This window comes from Plectropomus leopardus, chromosome 6, assembly GCF_008729295.1.
Source record: "Plectropomus leopardus isolate mb chromosome 6, YSFRI_Pleo_2.0, whole genome shotgun sequence".
Lineage (NCBI taxonomy): Eukaryota > Metazoa > Chordata > Actinopteri > Perciformes > Serranidae > Plectropomus > Plectropomus leopardus.
Genome location: NC_056468.1, coordinates 30,530,516 through 30,552,582, shown reverse-complemented (window position 1 = coordinate 30,552,582; position 22,067 = coordinate 30,530,516). Strand labels below are relative to the sequence as shown.

The 22,067-nt window shown below is 39.0% G+C and overlaps 1 protein-coding gene across 1 annotated transcript; it reads left to right on the top strand.

Annotated features, from left to right (window-relative positions):
- Positions 1–733: 733 nt before the first annotated feature.
- Positions 734–21,767, top strand: prodhb (proline dehydrogenase (oxidase) 1b). The gene is made up of 14 exons (XM_042488869.1): positions 734–1,160; positions 3,003–3,211; positions 7,074–7,108; positions 7,208–7,357; positions 8,941–9,005; positions 9,096–9,212; positions 9,336–9,409; positions 9,971–10,052; positions 10,955–11,047; positions 13,116–13,262; positions 14,103–14,278; positions 16,317–16,415; positions 16,526–16,614; positions 19,447–21,767. The coding sequence occupies exons 1-14, from the start codon at positions 816–818 to the stop codon at positions 19,635–19,637; spliced, it is 1,872 nt and encodes a 623-aa protein (XP_042344803.1). The 5' UTR covers positions 734–815; the 3' UTR covers positions 19,638–21,767.
- The last annotated feature ends 300 nt before the right edge of the window (positions 21,768–22,067 follow it).

The window sequence follows — 22,067 nt, the reverse complement described above, 5'->3', positions numbered from 1 at the left end:
AAGTGACAATAACATTCTCCTCTATTCTATTATACAAAACATAGTATGTTATTTATTGCATTTTCATATAGTATGCTGTGTTGCTGTACTTGCTTATGAAATGATTTACATTGTAGTATGATGACAATAATGATGATGATAGCGTGACAGTAACAGTGTGCATTGTACTTGTATTGATAATGATGATGATGATGATTATAGAGAGAGAGTAACAGTACATATTTTACGTATGTGCTACATTGTGGCATCAGCCTTCATAGTGCCGGTGCTGATGCTGCACTGTTGCGACTGTCTGGACCTGTTATTGGTGATGTGTACTACATTGGAAATGGTTATGTTTTTAGAAGATGTCATCAAACTGACAGATGACAGTAAATTGTTACAGACCGTATTGAGTTATGGTGGACTGTTGTTAATCTGCTCCTGTGGAGGTTGAATGTGCATAGGTGCAAGTCACCCTGTGTACACATATATGTCTGTTGTTTTTGTATGTATCTATGTCATATTGTTTGTGTTTTTATGTGTTTTTCCTATGTTTTTACACTTGCTGCAATACCAATAACCAGCTATGGAAAACACCTAACCTGGAAACTTGATGTGCACCTGCGCAGTGTAGCCTATGATTTAAGAAAAAGTTTAGGCGTGAGAAACGAAACTCTTGCGTCACACGCTCCACAGACCGACCATGTGATTTTTCTTTAAATGTGACTCACTGGCTTCCCTCTCTGTTTACACCGCTGTAGCGTGCGCAGCTTGCACCGCCAGATGGTCCGCGAAACTTCCCGGCTCCGCTGACATCTACCTCCTCCAGGCTGATGTTTCATGTCAAAACCGTGCCAGCCCTGACGCGGGCAGGGGCGGACATCCCCTTCAAACGGCTCCTCTCCAGCCGAGGACTCCGCTCCACCGTCACCTCGACCTCGGCGACCCAGGCGGAGGATGTCAGCAGCCGCGGCGGCGCAAAACATGACTCGGCACCGGCGGAGCTCCCAGTACAGCCGGGGAGAGGAGGGAGAGACGGCCGCGCCGCTAATGAGATCTCCGTAGACTTTGACCAGACACAGGGGGCTTATAAGAGCAAAGACTCATTAGAGCTGCTCAGAAGTTTGGTGGTTTTCAAACTCTGCTCCTATGACTTCCTGGTTGATAAGAATAAAGAGGTAATGAGGTGATATCTTACCCTGCAACTCCGCCATTAACTTTGTTTGTTACTGTGAGTTGCTAAGGTGACTTTAAAGGTCAGAATATTTCGATGTGACATTTTCACATTGGCGGGAAAAAGGGGTCACCATCAAAACAAAACAGGTGTGACAAAAAATAGCAGCAAAATTGTCTTAGTTGTTATAACTGAGTAGCATCTGAATTCTTACCAGTGTCTAAATAGACATAAGTCTATTTGGGAGATTTTTTTGTCATTAAAAAGCTATACCTATGCGTTTTCAAGGTAAGCAAACACCTCAGTCAGCTTTATGTCAAGTGTGAACCCACAGACCTGCAGTAACTGTCTGCACTTCAGGCTTATGTAACAGCCACCTCCCTCTCAAATTACAACCTGTTTTCCAAGCTGGCAAGTCTGCCTCTCTGCAGAGCATGTTACCATACCTTAGGCTATATGTCAGACCATTATAGAAAAGATAAGATCTTTATTGTTACTGTTAAAAACAACAAGTTTGGCAACTCCTCAGCAGAAGCAAAAACACAAAATGATGCAAATAAATTAAGGCTTAAAAACACACAGTACAACATGGCCAATGCAAGTATGTGTGCATGTTACTGCTCTCTGCAGTCATTTTTTTGAGTTATTATGGGGAGGGAGGAGGGAGAGGTGGTCGCCCATCTTAAAGGCTAATGTATCTGATATTGTTAATGAACAATATATAAATGGATTGGCCGCAAGACACACTTTCAGTTTCAGAGAGGCCTTTCAGCCCATGTTGTGATCTATGGTGGTACTTGCAATCAATGCAGGTTCATTTCTTACACACTTGTCATGACTTCACGTAATAAAAATCAGTTGACAGCCTAGCTGTGGTTGTGAAAGCGAGTAGCTACACCAAATGTGACATAGTCATATAATCTGGCATTACTGTGATGTTATGTAGCTGTAATGTTCCATACTTTGTCGCTGTTATAGCCTTGCGTGCAACAGTTAATAGCTTGGGGCTAAGAGCATGATTTAAATTCCTGTCTATGGAAGAACAACGTGCTACTCTTTGTCTTGTGTCATGTAAACTGGTTGCCTTCAAGAGTTGTCCAGACACAGCCTGTCTTATCTGGAGTAATTATTCGCATAAGATCCGATAAACAGGGTTCCCGTGGTCACTGAATTAGGAAAAAACTGTTTTCCATGTCTAGAAATGGTTTGGAATTACAGCAGGTTATGGAAAACTTTTGAATATGCATGTTTTGTATGGTGTTTACACTGTGTTTATAAAAATCCAAAAACAAAACATCACTAGTATCATAGACATGATACACAATGACCGGACCAGATTTGCATCATCAACCAATGCTGCGCCCCCTTTTAGCAGAAAGCAATGTGCTGTCTTCTGTGGAGAGGAAGATGTTGTTAAGTGTGTTAACCAAGGCTGAATTGTAAATCTGAAGCACATAAGTTATGTGAATTTTCACTGTCAGTGCGGTAAATCACTGGGGAAAACTGAGGAGCCAAAACAGCAATCAACCTTGATTTATTAAGATATCGCAATTAATCAGCTTCAGGCAAGGTTACAAAACAATTAGAAAACAACTTTGATCAACAAGAAAATAAATACATACAAATTTACACAAAAATGCATTGAAAACAAATGTTTCCTATCCCCCGAAAAAGAGGTGTGGCCTTGACGTTTTGCAAAGAATCCAGTTTTGAAAATTCATGGGTATAAATGTGAGAACAGTGCCAAAAAGACACTCAGAAAACATTACTAATTATAAGTTGTAGGCACATTATAACTTGTCAAAAATACTAAACTGGTTATAATGTCCTCTCCCTTTCTGCTCAGATAATGGATCTCGGTAAGAAGGTCCTGGGCCAGAAAGCATTCGAAAAGTTCATGAAGATGACATTTTATGGCCAGTTTGTCGCTGGTGAGGACCACATGGCCATCAGACCGCTGATCCAGAAGAATCAGGCCTTCGGTGTGGGCTCTGTCCTGGACTACAGCGTGGAGGAAGACATCAGCCAGGAAGAGGCCGAGCAGAAAGAGATGGAGTACGAAAGTAGTGGTATTACCAAACATTTCAATAGATATCACAGAAAAGAAAAGATGTTTTTGAGTATATCTTTGAGTCTACATTGTCAGTGCTTTTCAAGAGTTGTTGGGCAGATGTCAGTTGATATTAGAGCTGCAACGATTAGTCAATTAATCTTTTAGTCAATCGAAGGAAAATAAATTGCCAATTATTTTGATAACCAATTAATTGTTCCGGTCACTTTTCAAGCGAGAATGTAAAACATTTAGGGCTGCACCTAACGATTATTTTTTATCGATTAATCTAGCTATTTTTTTTCAATTAATCAATTAATCTATCAATTTTTTTTATTTATCTAACTATTATTTTTTTATTAATCAATTAATATAACAACAGATTTACTGAAAATATCATTTTAAAACTTATGTAGTGTACAAACATGAAATAAGTTCAGTGAAGAGCAACATTGGCTATTGAACTGCTTAGATCTTGTCCTGTTTCAATTCTTTAAAGCAAACTGAGAGTTACTGTGCTCTGTGAAGAGGGCAGAGTATTTTCCACTTGTTGGATGTCAAAAATAGGTTCATTTTACACATGCCTTACACAACCAGGAAGTAAACACTCCTCATTCACAGCATGATTCGCTGGTTAAGTCATGGCCCCTCGTTCCGGATTGGCTGGTTGCGGAGTATTTCTCACTCGTTTGGAATCCTGTCACATGGGCAGCACAAGGCGGCGGCTATCCGACCTGTGAGTCGATGTTAACTTGGATGACAGTACAGACCTTATGCAAGCACTCTCTGTAGGCAGACGCTGCAGCAATGTTGCTGAAGTTGTAGCTCTGGGCATTCATGCATTATGAGTAATTAGGACATCCCATGGTCAAAAATAAAATATGGACTTTTTGGCTCATTTAGGGATTGCTTCAATGTCAACTCGGTGAATGAAATAAGTAAAGTGAATATCATTTAATGCCCGTTTCATTGAAGTGAAAAAGAAAAATGCACTTGTCAGATTTACTTAGCATAAGTATAATACTCAGACTGACCTTTTATAAGAATGACCTTTATAAACCTACAGATATCATGTGAGATAAAAAAAGGTCAGACATAGTGAATAAACAAGACTGTGAGGCTGTATTTTTAAGTGTCCTGAGCTTAAGGTTGTTGACGTAGAGTGACAGCTGACTGCAATGTCAGCCTGTGCCAGACGTCCTCTAATATTGTTTTAACACAGTCTGGAAGGTGATAAAGCTCCCAGGCAAGCACTTTGATATGACTTTTTCGACCCCTTCTTGTATTTCAACTCGGCGTATGTGTGTTTTTATACCATATAGCTAGTAACAAGATATCACAGTGCAGCTTTGATATACTTTGTCTTGGGGATGTCTGCTTGGAAACATCAAAAGGAGTATCAAACCCCAGCCAAGAAAGCTTTTGTTTGGTGAACATACACCCTCAAACCGAAAAGCGGGAGGACAAAGTACTTTAAGCCAGCTTGATCTCAGACAGCAGGGTTTGACAGGCACTCGAATGATCTGTCAAGGTAGCAACAACAACATTAGTCAGTTCTCGCAACAGAGAGAAGATATAAGGAAGATATAAGGAACAGAACAGAGGCAAGTCCTGGCATGCTGAGAGCATGATACCTACAGTGCCTGGCTTCAGTTGCTTAGGGTGTTCAAACTTATATACAGGGTTCCCACAGTAATGGAAAACCTGGAAAGTCTTGGAATTTAACAATCAGATTTTCCAGGCCTGAAAAAGTGAAATGAAATGAAATTAGTAGAGTACCATTGAAAGTTTTGGAAAAGTAATGGAATTTTGTTGTTTGTATTGAAAACGCTAGGCAAATGGGGTCCTTGAATATCCATGGGAAGGTTTTAAAATTTTGTCCATGATAATGTTTAGGAACCCTGAATATACATTGGGGATTTTAGCAGTTTCATTAATACATGCTTTCTGAAGGCTGGTGCTTAGATTTTGTAATAAAGCCAAAAACAATAAATTGTGCCAGTAATCAAATCATATTAAAATGTATCTTTTCATGCCAAAAGATTACCAATAATCAGTGCTTCTAGCAAAATCTAAATTTTTGGCAGTGTAACACAGAAAGCATTTGAAACCAATTAAATCATGGCACAGTTAAAATCTCAACTGGAACCAGTACTGACAGCTGGGTTACTTACCCCAGATATTCAGTGCAAAACTCTGAAAATGGTTTCCATCTTTAAGCGTTGCATTGAGCATTGCTTTCATTATAGATTAATTACCTTTATGTTTAGTATTAATTTATTAGTATTTTAGTCTAAAATATGTCAGAAACCCGTAGAAAATCTAAGGGCCCTGACACACCAAGCAGACCGTCAGATGTTGGTGAGCGTTTCTTGCCATAGTTTTTGCAGTTTGTCGGTCATTGTTGGCTATTTTTTTGCCAGTTCTGCATGTTGACCCATCGCAGCCCATTGGTGAATAAAATGACTTTGATAGTTCAGCTAGGTGCTCGAAAGATAAACAGGTATGAGGAAAGCAAGTTAAGTGGGTGTAAGACTGAAACATACATGTTATATTAGGGAAAGATTGTGTTTTTAGTCACTGAGCTCATTGTTTGTGTAATTGTTCACTTGTGCACAGTAAATAATTGTTTACGATCGGGTTGTGTTGTTAATGTGCTAACAGGCTAACTAGCATCTTGAATCTATCCTGGTGTTTTTTTCTAGTTTCCCTTTCTGAATGAGCTGACACATGCTATATAAGGCAGTATGAGGCAGCAGTCGGCCTTTGTTGGTTCTAGTTCTTTGATGTCAGTTTTGTTGGGTCTGGGACTTCATAGTCAAGTGTTGACATTACAGTGGAATTTTAACTTCAACGCAAGATTTTAAAAAAATATTCAATAATATGTCGGGCATAATAAGTGCAGATAACTTTATGTAGAGCATTTTGTACCCAGCCATATACAGCCCACCTGTGGTGCTCCAATAGGCAAAGCAACACGCAGAGACCTAATGTGGCCTACAATGATGGCGAGAAACTGCTTCTTAAACTTCCATGATTGTGTATTTCCAGTCAGATGTTTGTTTGCCTACCTGCTCTGCCATTATATGAAATCTTATTTATTGATATATACACAGACTCTGTTTCAGAAAATTTTATTATTCAGATCTTGACCAACTATGAGCTGATGTCAGTCGGGCTTTCATACAGATTGTGGAGCCGCTGGTGCTTTGTTTGTGGGTGCAGTTTCTTCAATTTTGTTCTTTTTTTTATGAACTTGCACAATATAGTGTTATGTATTTCCTATTAGGGGCTTTTTTCATCATCATCATGATTATTATTTTTATTACAATACAGAGAAAAGCAGCCAAATCCTCTAAATAAAGAAAATGTGTGTAAGACAATCAAATGTCATCAGTGTCAAATGGCTTCTATTGCAGTTCAATCCAGATTTCTGCAATAAAAGTGCCTGGCAAAGAGCATATGATGTCAAAAGAACATAACTCCCTTTAGTTTCCTGGTTTTAAAACCTATTGACATCCCTGACATGCAGCATGTTTAATGTTTATTCATCCATTTGGTTACATGAGCTCCCTGTTCATTGTGATGAGGAGGGAATAGGTCAAGTGTGGTGAGACACTACAACCAACTTCACTGGAGGGTTAGCAGGCTGACAGTTGGACAGTTCAGCATATACAGGGTCACTAAACACAAAATCAGCCCCTGGCTTGCTGTTTGCCACAAGGCCAAAATGTTCATATAAAGAGTGCAAGTTCCCAAAGTGAACCCAAAAATGCTGGATATTTCTGATGAAACTTGCATTTCTTATGTTGCCAAAATACAGGGCACATTAACTCATCTTATCCTTTTGTGTTTCTTCAAATTTAGCTCCTGTGTATCTGCTGCAGAGAAACAGAAAAAAGGTAAGATGCCTTGTTTTTTTTTTTGGTTTTTTTTTGGTGGACACAGTGCATGATGTAATTAGAAGTAATAGGCATGCAAATTTGTTGTCGTTCCCCTAGGTGAGGACCACAGAGAGAAAAAATACAAAGCGCACAAACAATTTGGGGACCGTCGCGGGGGTGTGACTGGAGCCCGCACGTATTTCTACGCAGATGAGGCCAAATGTGACCAGCATATGGAGACCTTCATCAAATGTATCAAAGCATCTGGTAAGTAAACAGAAACTGAACTTCGTCATTAATGCAACTTAACAGTTTATCTATTTTTTGAAATTATTCTTTCCATATACTTTTATATTTTCTACCACATAGTCAGTATTGTCATCCCTTAACAACTAGACAGGTGGTCTCGTGTAAACCACTCCATTTATCACACGCAGTCCAGTCTTTAAACATGCATTTACATCATGGAAATATTTGTGTGCCTCTGCGTGAGCAACAGCCACGGACAGAAGCATTATGTTTTCAGTCCATCTGTCCGTCCCATTTTCGTGAACATGATATCTCAAGAATACCTTGAGGAAATTTGGTCAAATTTTGCACAAACGTCCACTTGGACTCAAGAATGAACTGATTAGAATTTGGTGGTCGAAGGTCAGGGTCACTGTCCCCTTGCGTCCATCCCATTTCTGTAAACCTGATATCTAAAGAAAGCCTTTGGGGAATTCTTTCAAATTTAATACAAACGTCCACTTGGACTCAAGAATGAACTGAATAAAATTTTTTGGTCAAAAGTCACTGTGACCACACAAAACATGTTTTTGACCATAACTCAAGAACTCATCTGCTAATTATGACAAAATTTCACACAAATATCTAACGGTGATTAATGATGTGATGACATTTTACATCCCAAAGATCAAAGGTCAAATTCACTGTGAAATCATAATCAGCAGAAACACTTTTCTGGACATTATTCAGCCTCATGAAGCCTGGTATACACTGTGCACTTTTGGGCTGTTCCAGATGAAACATGACCAATGTGGCTTTAAAACAGTGACCCTTGCAGACAGTGCGAGGGGTTCAAGGATGGCCGTTGTCACAGTCTTGCAAATAAAGACAGCCTTGGATAAAATTCTGACAATGTCAGAAATTTGGGATGACCATTTCACTGTGTGACACTGTCACAACCTAAATCTACTGATCAAACGGTAGAAATGCAGCATTAAATGATGCACTGATCTGCGCCACACTGCTAAGTGTTAGTAAATGCTAATAAATACTTTGAGCTCTTGTTGCAAATTTGCCAAGTCTTTTCCTCAACCACAACCATATCCACATTCTCTGCCTCCTCCTCTACTTCAGACTTTTTTCAACACACTTAAATGCCATTATAGCAAGTGCTCGATTCTTTTTCATTAACATTTTTCTCTTAGCACTACAAGGGTGTAGCTTGATGATGCTTGTTGATGTTTTGCTCTTGCGTATCAACGTCAGTAGACTCATGTGGTAGCCTGTTGTCGGCATTGTCATCTTACAGTCAAAATACATCAAACTTGATGTCGTACCCAAGTTAATTAGATCCATGTCACACAGCGTAGCTTGCACTAAACTTGTAAGATTTCTAAAATCTCAAAAGCTCTGTCGGAGGCTTAACTCAGAAACAGAGGAGTCAATTGGTGGGATAATGAATTTGTGACACTGATCATTTTGAAACTGCTGATTGTTTAGATCTTCTGTTATCACAGACTTGTAGCTGCAACTTCTTCTTCTTCTTGGAGGTATACAACTGTGAAGCGGTAATTCTCTACATCATTTAATTTATTTTACAACTAAGTATGTTTGACCTCTAGGTGGGAGTGCAATGGACGGTTTCTCTGCCATCAAAATGACTGCTCTAGGACGACCTCAGTTTCTGGTAGGCAGTAGGGGGTTATAAAGAGGTCAACACACTAATTTATCTAATACTATTATGGTAATGGGCTGACATTACGCCTTTTTTTTAAAGCTTCAGTTCTCAGAGGTCCTGGTGAAATGGCGGCGATTTTTCACCTTCCTGGCATCGCAGCAGGGGAATGACAGCATGGAGGCTTTAGAGCAGAGGCTGGAGCTCAAACAAATGCAGGTGAAGTTTTTTTCTCCTCTGTTAATTATATGGATACATGTGTAATCTCAACCAAACTTTACGTTAAAGATAATCTTTGCACTCCTATTTCATCCACAATATGATAATGTTATGTCCATTTAGGAATTCCTGACCAAACTGGGTGCAAAAGGTGACTTCTATGGCTGGTTTACTGGAATGAAAGAGGAACTGTCGGGGTAAGCATGACCAAAGAATACAAAAATCAACATGAAATGTCTCTGAATTGTTGCTAAAACAGTCAGTGTTGCACACAGAGGAATATTTCATTAAATCCAGGGTAATTTAGAGGAAAATGTATTCAATGAAAAATGATGACAAGGACAAATTGCACCCTAATAGATTGCAATGCTTTTTGCAATGGTAATATTTCACCAGCTCTTCATATAATTTAAGCCCGTCATTAAACCACAAACCAATTACCACTCTTTTACCACTTTTCCCAACATACAAACAAATAAATAAAATACATGTTTTTCTTTCTTAATTAATGCATCTTTATAGTTCATATTACAGTACATGCACAGTATTGTACAATATGTTTGTTTGGCATTTGATTGTTTTAATAGTTTTAAAAGTAATAAATACATATACAATAACAAAACAGATGGAATTCAGTTTTTAAGACACACCAACTCATGATAAAGTGAGACACTTTTATGAAAATAAATATTTGGTAATATTTTACACTCACTAATAGATGTCATAGCTCTGTACCCTTCTGTCCTCTACCTTGACAGAACCATTGACATGCTCGACTGGAACAGCCTAATAGATGACAGAACAAAGATATCGGACCTGCTGGTTGTCCCAAATGTAGAGGTCAGTATCATAAAACAGGAGAGAAACAATCCTGTGACACATCTGGGACATTTCCCATAGACAGAAAAAAATCTGGCAGTAACAAAAATAAAAAGTTGATGGAGTTGAAAATGTTTTAATAACTGATTGCTCACTGTCATGTAGCCCTGGGCATTAAGTGTTTTGTCCATATACCCTATTTTTTGCCACAAGCAGCGCCATTGCGAGCATACCAGTTGACACACACAGCTGTCAACGTGACACCCCCTTTTTATAGCATCAAATAACTAATTTTCAAAAAAATTATAAGAAAAACAAACTCTTGAACATATATCAGACACACACAAAAAAAACTAGAAATAAACAATTTAAATTGTGTTTCCCATCTTTGTGAGCAACAGTTTTGTGAGAAAGGAAATAAAAGCCTGTCTCAAATATAAGCCTGTTGAGTTCGCTGATTTTAAGAAAATAATAGCCCGGGCTTTACGGTACTTGATCTCTTAGTTTGGCCCATGTTCAGTCCACAAACATGGAGGCAGTAGGTTTATGACTTCTTCTGAAGCTAGACACCACGGGCCAATCGAAAAGTTTTGGCTTCACTTATTGGGAGCTGTCATGCTGTCCATCTTTATATACAGTCATTGGTTACACCTAATTTTTCAGTAAATTTAGAGCAAACTGCCATTTAATATTGGGTTTACAGAGATATCCAATATGAATCACTTTGCTCAGAGTTAAGAGAAATGCCTGGTTTAACTGCATTTCTACAAAATCTGTGCAAGTTACCCTCAACATATCTGTCGACCTTGGACAAAAGAGAGCTGAAGGGTAGATAAAGTGAGAAGCACTGATAGGTGTCCTGCTGTGTGATATTTGGTTGATTAGCATCTCATGGTGCATGCTCTCCTGGGTTGTTTCCACAGCTAGGTGAGCTGGAGCCTCTGCTGGAGAAGTTCACTGAAGAGGAGGAGAAACAGATGAAGAGGATGTTACAGCGCATGGACGTCTTAGTCAAGGTAAAGTCACAAGCTACAGTGACTGATCACAAAAAACCCACTGTATATTGAATTATTATGAACACGGTGGGATATTTATTGCTTAAACATGCCTCCGCAGTGTGAGAATATATAGCAAACTGTGCTGTCTTGGTTTCCATGACGTTTTCCTTGCAGCACTGTGCTTTTTTAAGCTACACATACACTCACTGACAAAACCAAGGCCACCGCAGTGTCTGACCTTTGGAAACATAAACGCAATAATAAAACCAAGGTGTTATTTGTATTCAAAGTCACAATGTGTGTGTGGAGAGAAAACACTAAAGTGCAGCCATCTAACTCTAAAGCGAGGAATCTCTATGTATGTCCATGGCATATCAAGAGAATGATTTATCCGATCTTCATCGCACTTTGCGTTTTTTTTTTTGCTGGGAATCAACGGATGTGCTATGTCGAATATGATGCAATTTTTTCATGCGGCACATTCAGTATTTTCACCGCAAATAACAGCCACTTGGGTGTGTTTGTCTTTGATATACAAACTCATGACATCAATAATGTTACCGCTGGCAAAATACTTCTGTTGATGAAATTCATACTGCAGTGGTGCAAACTGACTCGAGCATGTCTTCACCTTTCATCCACCTTCACCTTCCATTGTGTACTTAACACAATAACGTTACTGCCGGCAAAATCTACTAACCAGATCCATGCTCTGTTTTATAACCGCAGTGGTTATGTAAAAGCAAGTTACCAAAACGCAAGCAAGTTACTAAAATTAATGCATACGTGTATTTCACCAGTGTTAATACATCCACAAATCATATTTCACCTGAAGCCATGAATTCGGGAAGAAAAGTTGAATCAATACAAAATAACCTCAACTTGCTTTCTCAAATTCAATCATCTTGAAAGATTAAGGCAGCACAGACACTAACTTTATTTAGGTTTTTTTTTTTACTGTGCAAGTAGCCTTGATGTGAGTTTTTTCATGGGCAGATTTAGAGACCAGATTTGGGGGCCCCAGGCTAATGCCATCTTGTTTTACATTTCCCCTTTTCTCTACCAGGGAATGTTGGCATTAGCAGTGGCATTCAAATTAGTACTTGAAGTAAAGAGTGAAAGAGAGGCGTTACCAGCACAGTGTACTTAAATTTACCCAATCTCTGATTATGGCATGTAGTGTTAAAGTGCTCTGAGCGGTTAGAAGAATAGAAAGGCACTGTACAAGTGCAAGTCCACTTACTATTCATTCACTTGCACAACTTTCAATTCTAGTATAATGCAGCATACTTTAATAATTCATCATATTTAAATTGTAAACTCTGAATCTGCAGTGTATCCAATAATATGTCTCTGTCAGGTAAATGTAATGATGTGAGTAGTCTGACTGTTTTCTGTATTGAGATGATTCTTTGTTCTGTGATGTGTGTGTGTGTATGTGTGTGTATTTGTTTACTGAGATTGATCTGTTCTTGTTTTTGTCTTTATTTTTGTTTGATTAGATCAAGGTGTGTATGGTGTATATTGGAGCAGAAATTTGGAGTATTCATGTTTAAAATTTACTTTTTTTTATGAAATTGAAAAGAAGGGGGTAGGATTTGATAAGCATTCACCCCCTCCTACTCCTTTTTGGACATGAAATACTTTTGTTTGTTTGCTGAATATGTCTAATGGGCATTCTGGTGTTGTTTTTCTTGCTATTTTATTTTGTTTTCCCATTTTATATGGCATGTTTGAAATAAAGATCCAACCAGTGTTTTCCTCTGAAGAAGGAAATTACACAGTTGAGTTGCCTTTTTTAGGGTGCTTTTTGTACATTATTTTGCAGAGTTAGAAAAGCAGCACAAGACGACATTTTTTCACATCTAAACATTGTAATAAATCTGTAGCTCTTTGGAGCTCAGGTGTATTGGTCGAGGCCCAAGGAAGCACAGTGATGAGTTAGAAATTGTTTGCATGAAGGTTCTCAAGAAAGCTGTAAGCAGCAATACCAAACATGTTTTGAAAGGGCACTGCACTAGTTCATTTAATATTGTTTTGTGATATTATTCTAAATAAATACAACTTTTTTGTATTTTCATTCCAGCATGCCATTGAGAATAATGTTCGCTTGATGGTGGATGCAGAGCAAACCTACTTCCAGCCGGCCATCAGCAGACTGACATTAGAGATGCAGAGGATCTATAACAAAGAAAAGCCTGTCATCTTCAACACCTACCAGTGTTATCTTAAGGTCAGAATCCACAATTGGAAAAAAAATACCAGAGGTTGAAATGTGTAAGTCATAAAGCTGCACACAAAGCATCTAGACAACACAGTTATAATTCTTGTGATAGAGGAACATGCTGTGACGAATCATGTAACTCCAAATGTCAACGTGTAAAGAGATTACGGTGAGTCAGCTGGGTTGAGGATGAAACGATGACAAGAAGAGGATAATGTTGGAGGGATTTATGGTGCTTTATTTTTTATTTTCTTTAAATACACCATTTCAAATGAGAAGCCGTTTAAGTCAGAGTACAGTTTTCATACTGTGATTAACATCCATTTTTCAACCTTATTATTATGCCATCAAATGTGCGCAGGCTTACCAAACTGTCACTTAAAACATACAGTGTTGTGACATAAAGATAGCACATTCTACCTGTCGGATGAAATATAATTATACAGGTTATTGTGAGTCTCACTTTGTCACAATTAGTTGCTGTGTGTAATGACACAGCACTGCATTGTTGCTGACATTGCAAATAGCAGAATAAGGCTTTTTGAGCAAGTTCTCAAAAATACGTTTGTTTCCCCTTCAGTTATTTACATGAAGCCATTAATGCTATGAAGCATAACACTATTTGACTGATATGGAAGTGATATAGAGACATATTTTTAGGAGATCCTCTTGCTTCATCTCCGATCGTTTCTTTATTTTTGCTTGCAAGTGGTTGTCAGGGTTGGTTGTGACAGGTCGCCTAAGCTAGGTCAGGTAGAATAGGTAGGCCCATATAGTGTATCTAAACTTGGAAGTTTTGATTTGCATTAATCATTGCTGCAGAGTGAATCATCCTCTTTTTCTTTGCAGGAGGCTTACGACAATGTCACCATGGACGTAGAGTTGTCTCGGCGTGAGGGTTGGCATTTTGCTGCCAAGCTGGTGCGTGGGGCCTACATGTATCAGGAGCGAGAGAGGGCCAAAGACATTGGTTATGAGGACCCTATTAACCCCGATTATGAGTCGACAAATGTAATGTACCACAGGTAAGAGCCAAGGATTGTTACTTTGTTTATTAAAAGGGGACAAATTAACAACATCAGCAACCAAGATTACATGTTTGGCTGACATTAGCATATAGCTACATGTAGCGATGTAATTGCAGTCGGGGAATGACTGTGTATAGCGGCACTTTCTCCCATTAAAAATCAGAAAATAAACCCAACTTTTAAACACAACTGGACATGTTCCAACACAAATAGTATTGGAAATCAGGGAGAAAGTGACAAAATCAGCAACCAAGATTCTCTGAAGTTAGCATAGCATATAGCTACATGTCACAATGTACTTGCAGACAGGGAATGACTGTGTATAACTGCACTTAATCCTGTTAAAATCACTCATAAAATCTAATACAATCTAAAACTGGGAAAAAATAACATCAGCAACCAAGTTTACAAGTTTCCCTGATGTTAGCATGTTGCCACATGTGGTAGTGGACTTGCAGCCGAGAACTGACTGTGTAGCTGTCCTATCTCCTGTTAAACTTCACCAGCTTCTACACAGAGCATGTTCCAGCAGGAATATGATTAAAAATTTGGGATAAACAAAAACCAAAGGCAACGAAGATTATGTTTCTGTGGCATTAGCAATTAGCTACATGTAGTGATGTACTTGCAGTCAATGAATGACTGTAACTGAGTATTGCTGCAATTTCTACAGTGAAAAATCACCAATAAAAGCTTCTAAACCAAAATCTACACAACCAGAAATATTCCAGCAGAACTATCATCCGAAATCAGGAAGGGATTAACAACATCAGCAGCCAAGTTTACATGTTTTCCCCTCACTTGCAGTAGCGTGCTTGGAGCCAATGACCATAATCTGTCACGATCTGACCTCATTCTTATAGCCAACGTTGAAAAAATGTTTGAAACGGAGTAATAAGAATCGTGTGAAGCCTGCTCACAGGATTTACTTTTAAATGCATTTTCCTCATTTCAAACTTTTGCCACGTTTAATATGAACATCCATTATTGTAAAATCATATATTACTAAATGTAAGGAGAAACATAAAAGGTCCCCTTTAACTTTTGATGACTGCCCAAATCTGCATCTGCAAAGTTGAATTATTTATAGCTGAGCCAAACTCTTGGTATTTCATATTCACACTAAAAAGTTGCCATTATATCCTTTTGCTATTGGATAGTGTATAGTTTTGAGTTGAAGTTTTTTGCACACACATACCCCTGGAAAAGACCTTTTTTTTTTTAAAAAAAAAACAAAAAACAAAAACTTGTGTCACTCCAGTGTTCACCTTCCTTCCATAAATCTGCTGCAATGGACAGCACAGGGATTTAATTTTAAAGGAAGTTGTCCTTCAATTGGAATTTCTGAGTTTAACATCTTCTGTTCACAAGCTTCCATCCTGTTGAGTTGTCCTCGTGCAAGTTACAGAAATCCATCCAGCTCTGGGGGTGCTGTGTTGTAACAATTTTCTGACATTTCTAGATTTTGGTTTTACATGTCTTCCTAGATTAAGGCAAAGAAATCACCCTGTGGAGATCAATATGTTTTGCAAAAAAAAGAGCAAAGGCTACCCCAAGCATTTGATTGGATTTAGAGGTAAACATCAACATATGAGACACAAATTTTAGCTGGTGGGCTACAGCTCAGCATGAGGTGGGATTCAAAATATGCAGATGGTGGTAAATCACATGCATATTAATACAGCTACACTGGCAGGGAAGCAGAGATCCTCCCTGGATGGATTGGTTAAGATTTTTGGTAAATATGTTCAGTGTTGAGGGATAATTATACTGTTACGTTGTGTAAAGATAGTTCTGTACCACATGCGAATCTTTCATGCTAATTAGAAAGATTTGTTTGGATGAGATATGAAATTGTGTGCCATAATATTTATACAATATACTACATATATACTACTGTGTTTCTTAATATTTTATAGTAAGTAATTTAGCAAAACAAAAAAGCTATGTGTGCACAGATACAGGCTCAAAGACAGTAGCACGGTTAAATTGCCGTCCTTGTGTGCATTTGAATGTCTCTGTGTTTTTGTGAAAGGTGTTTGGACTATGTGCTGGATGAGATTGCGCTCAACAGAAATGCCAACGTTATGGTGGCTTCCCATAATGAGGACACTGTGAAACACACTTTGAGGAGGTACCGTTTTAATTGTATCCAGACACATACTTCCGGAAAAATATATTTCTGATTGATTTTTTTTTTTTTTGTTTTACAAAGCTTTGCATCTCTCTCTCTCTCTCATTCAGAATGAATGAGCTGGGCCTCTTACCCACAGAGAACAAGGTGTACTTTGGTCAGCTACTGGGCATGTGTGATCAGATCAGCTTCCCACTGGGTGAGAAAAACACACACACACGCTCTCTCACACAGCCAACAATGACTAGGCACCGTTTTTTTCCGCCCTACATGAGGATGATTTGACAGTTTAAGTTCAGCCTGCACAGGATCTGTATCCGCTGTCCTCCCAAAAACTCACAGCTGTGTCTCTTAAGACCTCTCAGCTACACATCTATACCCCATACACCAATAGGACTGCGTGAGGTGCACATGTAGGAGTCGGTCTGCAGTCCGTAACATGACATATGAAGTGAGATACCTCTGTATTGACAAGCTGTCTTAATGCAGCGCTGCTGCCGGCTCTCACCATTTTGTTTGTCAGTCAAAGACAGATGCAGCGATGGCAGGCAGTTGTCTGTCAGTGTGGGGCTCAAGTTGAAGCAGTCTTGCCCTGTATCGATGCAAACAGACACACATGTTTCTTTGCTGTTTTCTCAAAGGAATAAAACAGCCAGCTCTGTGTCCTTTGAACCTAGAGAAAATAAAGAAGTTGTTTCATGGAAAGAAAAAAGACTGAAGTTAAGATTGGACATCACTTACTAAACCCATTTTTTAAGGTGCTGTACAGGGCTGCAGCTGGCAATAATCTGGGGATACAATATGTATCAAGATACAGGGGTTATGATTACATATGGTGCTATATTGTGATATTGTATATATTGCTTTTACTGTGATATATTGCATTTGAGGAAAACTGTTACACTATAAAGAATAAATACATATGCATTCAGTTTTTCCCACAAAACTAGAGTGAATGTGTGGCCGAAGCTGAGCTTATGGGGGTAGGGGGGTGTCATTATTTTTGTTTTTCTTTTACATAGGTGTTTGTCCCTTTATATCATTCAGTGTCCCCTTTCTAAATTGGAAGTTTTTGCAGGTCATTGAATGCAACTCAGGCAGACCTCCCATTACTTTTTTTTACCATCAGCAGCAGATTGAGGGGTTTGAGTTGCAGGGTTGATAACTGATTTGCTGATCAGAGCTGATCAGATCAGTGGATTAGAGAAGCTGCTGTGAGCAAATGCAAACTTCCAAACCCATTGAAATTAACACTTTAGTGTCAGTTTCAATGTGCCTAGTGTTCTGCTGCACCGTCTGTGCCTACAGTACGCTCTGCTCTACGAGAGTGTGCCATGAATAAAAGAATGGTAAATAGATTTCAACAGCACAGCTACTGAACAGTCCAGCTCCAATCGTGGCAGGCCGCCACAAATAAATGAATGTGTTGGAACGCTGGTGTTAAAAAAGTTTGCTTTTACAATTTTTTATGCATTTGATGTTAAGAATTAATTGAGGTGGGAGCTGTTGGACTCAAATGCAGGAGACTGCAGGCAGCAAAACTGAAAAAGATCATGCTTTGTTTTAAAGAAACAGCAACTGAGCATCTCAACCAGATCAAGGTTCAAACAGAGACTGAACTGAAAACCAGGACTTAAATACAAGCTAGTCTGACGAGGGGATGAAATGCAGGTGGAGAAAAAGGGGGAGAAGCTCAGGTGAGGGACTAAGGTGATTAGGAGCAGGGGGAGACTAATGAGACTGATGCAATGCAGGTGTGTGGCTGGGTGAATGAGGGGAAGAGCAAAGTAAACAGAAATCCAAAAACCAAAAAAAAAAAAAAAACACAATGTTAACAATAAATAATAAACCAGATGAGTGAAAAGAAAGACTAACTCATGGAGGCAACTTAAATAAGTCTTGTATTGACCAGTTGACCCGCAGACTATGACAGTTGAGTTACATAGTGTTAATATGTGTAGGTAGGTTTAGGCATTTAAAATTACTAAGTTAAGTTTAGGGAAAGAAACATGGTGAGGTACCTTAAAAATTACTCAAAGTTAACCCTTTGAAACATTTCTTTCAAAAACATGTAAAGAAGGCAAGAGCAACTAAAAAAAATGACCAAGAACTCAGTAAAAAGTACAAAAAAACTGACACCAAACACACAAATTTAAAAATCGGAAAGTAAAAAACAAAAAACAAAAAATGAAAAAATTAAATTTATTTTTTTAATCACGATAATTATAAATATAGTTCTCTAGACATTTTCCTTTTTTTTTCATGTATTTATTTTTATTTTTTTGAAAATATTTTTTAAAATCCACTAATTTCTTGAATCTTGTGGGACATTTCTTGCCAAGTTGCCAATGTTTTTGACAGAAATCAAACCAGCTTTGGGTTTAAAAGTTTAAATACTCAGGAAAGTGCAGCACAAGGTTCCAAAAACTGGTCTCCTGGTCTTCTGTTTTCTGACCCATCCACCACGTGGACTACGTCCTCATTTACTCTGTCAGTGCATTGATTATGTGATTATAGCCTTCCAGATTACGTGGGTTATACACAAATTGCAGTGTATTACTTTTTTCGTAGGAAAGTGCACAAACAGAGCACGAGAAGAGCCTGTGTTTTGATGTTTTGCTAGTTATTGTGGATTAGTTGAAAGGACATTTATTCCAGTGAGTAAGCCCTGGCAAAAACAGTCACAGTATGTGAGCCTGACTGGCAGACAACAGCAGCTCTTCTAATTCAAATGCAGCAAGCTGAGGGTGCCTGTGCAAACGCTGCAAACCTGCCTGATTAGAAGGATTGTAGCAATCACTTAGTGAGGGAAGCCAATCTAGATGACGTCCAGTTGGGATGTGTTCTCTGGAGTTTGACTAAAATAACCTGTAAAAAATGACAAAACAACTGAAAATGTAACTAGTCACTCACATTTGAACAATCTTTCTGTTGATATTTGCACACCTGAATTTCTCATCTTCATCCAAACCATGCCTCAAAGCCCCTTTTCTCTGTTCTTTTTTACCCATGTCATCCACTTCAACCTCAGGGCAGGCAGGCTTCCCTGTCTATAAGTACGTCCCCTATGGACCAGTGAATGAGGTGATGCCCTACCTGTCTCGGAGAGCCCAGGAGAACCGAGGCTTCATGAAGGGCGCCCAGAAGGAGAGGGAGCTGCTGTGGAAGGAGCTGAAACGCAGAGTTGCCTCTGGGGAGCTTCTCTACAGACCGGTGTACTGAAAACACAGAAGAAGAGACAAAGAGTGTGTCAGCGTGTCGAGTTTGTCTTTTTTTACATTTTGTTATCTTCTTGAGTTGACGGCTGCTGTTGTGGTTGTCTGTTCTGCCTCTCCCTCTGTACAGCTCTCTCCCCTGGATGTACATCTCCTGTTCCACCCTGTCCTGCAGTTTTCGCTGACCGACTATTTCAGCATGTCGCTCTCTCATTCTATTGTTTTCCCCTCCGTTCTGTGTTGTTACCCACCTTCACCCACCACCTTGTCTTTTGTGTACTGCCCATGTTGTCACTATTTCTTTGCCTTAGCCGCCCCTGCATCCATAAGCATTCCTCATTTTGTCCTCCCATTGTCTGTAGAGCTCTGGTATCCATCAAGTGGGCATCTTTACTGCTCCAAAAGGACTCCCTAAAATGTCAACGAGACCGGGGCGGGCGTCTCGTTTTATCACCCTATTCATCTTTGAAAGGGACAACAATAATAAAAATAACAGGCTTGATTTAAATGGTAGTAAAGGAAACATCAATATTCCCCTCCTATATTATGATTTTTTGACTCTTGGATGGCCACGCAGTCCCCAGAGGAGGCTTCTGTGCTTCGTATATGTGTTTGTGTTGCTTGTTTGAAAATGATGCCTGTTTATGAATCAATGAGAGAGTATAAATGGCTCCTCACAGCACATCCCTCTTCTTCTAAGCGTGCAATGCTTTTGTTATTGTATTTACTGCAGGAAGCTATATTCTGGGTCACTGAGGTGTTACAAGAGAACATACAGTGTTCAGTATTCAGGGAGTGAATCTGCTTTTAATACAGATGCCTGCGAGTCTGGCAGGTTGTTTTATTTTTTCATTTCAGGGGAATAATAAGTTAGAGGGTTGCCTTTTAGTTCTATTGCATTTTGATGGATTAACTCTGCCGTTTTTTATCTTTGACAATGTAAATATGTTTGAAGCGGGTAATTCCATTTGTTGGTTTTACATGTCTCACTTTATGGACCTGTAAAATGGCTCAATGAATAAATATGCACTGTAAGAACTGCAGAAGTCTACTTCCAACTGTTGTTAAAAGGAGGACTGGGTGTTATTGACTGCAGTGTTGCAGCTGTGAGCTATTTGTGGAGCTCGGGTTGTTTTGGGTTTTATTTCTGCGACATCTTCCGCTTAGTTATCAATACACAATTAGTATTTGAGTCAGAGGGTAACCAAGCTTCATGATAATTACGGCCTTGTCATTTTACGAGAGCAGTCAGTGCTCTGTAGACCATCATTTAATTACCCATGATGCTACGCTCAATACAGATCACAGAAATTGGATGCATTAATCATCACTCAGAAGAAACTTTAGTGGCTGTTAAGTTTTAGTGAGGCAAAGCGCCACAGAGCTGTCACTGCTGCTGTATTCTATCGGTTTAATTAAGAATCAAGTCGGCTGTTTTTTTAAAAGATGTTCGATGTGCCTGCGGGTATACGTTTGGCAACAAATCTCTTCTTACAGGGCGCTGGAGTTTTCCTGGTTAGCTACAGTTGCAAAGATGATTTAGAGGAGACATTATAGTGTTTGTTCCAAGTTCCAAGTCAATCAAAACGTGCATGAGCTCAGCATTTTCTCTGGGACTTATCAACACGTCTCCCAGCTTTAGAAGCACACAGGCATGTAATAGACTCAACCAGGCTAATTTACTTTATGTGATGAGTGTTGACATTGCATTATGCAAGTTTGAAGGATGGCATATGTTGCAGATTCCTTTGAGCTCCTCAGCCAAATAATATATAAAGATGGATGACGTATCTCTACTTCCTCCCACCGTACAAAAATGAAGCAGAAGTATCCATACTGCCGCTTCCATCTGGAGCTGGTGACGTCATTTGGAGCCAGAGTCTGCGCAGTTGCGATCTCGAGTATCGAGTTCTGATGTCCGCCCAGTTACGAGTAATGATACTGATTGTGAGCACACTGATTGGCACACAAAGCTGTCAATCATGACATCAAACCACCTTTCAGATAACATTAAAACCAAACTTATCAGATAAACGTTTTTCAGTATGATATCATCTATCTATAATGACAGACACCATCTTTCAGATTTTTTATTTATTTTCATTTTTTTATGTGTACTTTGTTTTTTTAGTTAACCCATGTCTAATCCGCTAACATGGAGGGGGTGGAGTTTATGAACTATACTGCAGCCAGCCACTGGGAGGCAAGTGAGCTGTTTTGACTTCACTTTTGGGGAGTTGACATATTGTCCACGTTCTTTATATAATGTATATTACCCCAGAAATTAGTCAGTATTTCAGCGCTTCATTTCCTCTTCTCAAAGTCTATGGTTTTTTTGAATGGGTTATTCGTTTTAAGCCTGAAATAAGGTCTGTGGTTAACACATGCATAAGAGGCTTTCACATTTTGTTCTCCGATATAAAATGCATCAGTGCCC

Coding starts and splice junctions, on each gene's coding strand:
- prodhb (XM_042488869.1), top strand. CDS start 816: ATGTTTCATGTCAAAACCGTGCCAGCCCTGACGCGGGCAGGGGCGGAC. Junction 10,053..10,954: donor TGGTTGTCCCAAATGTAGAG/GTCAGTATCATA, acceptor TTGTTTCCACAG/CTAGGTGAGCTGGAGCCTCT. Junction 16,416..16,525: donor GTGAAACACACTTTGAGGAG/GTACCGTTTTAA, acceptor TCTCTCATTCAG/AATGAATGAGCTGGGCCTCT.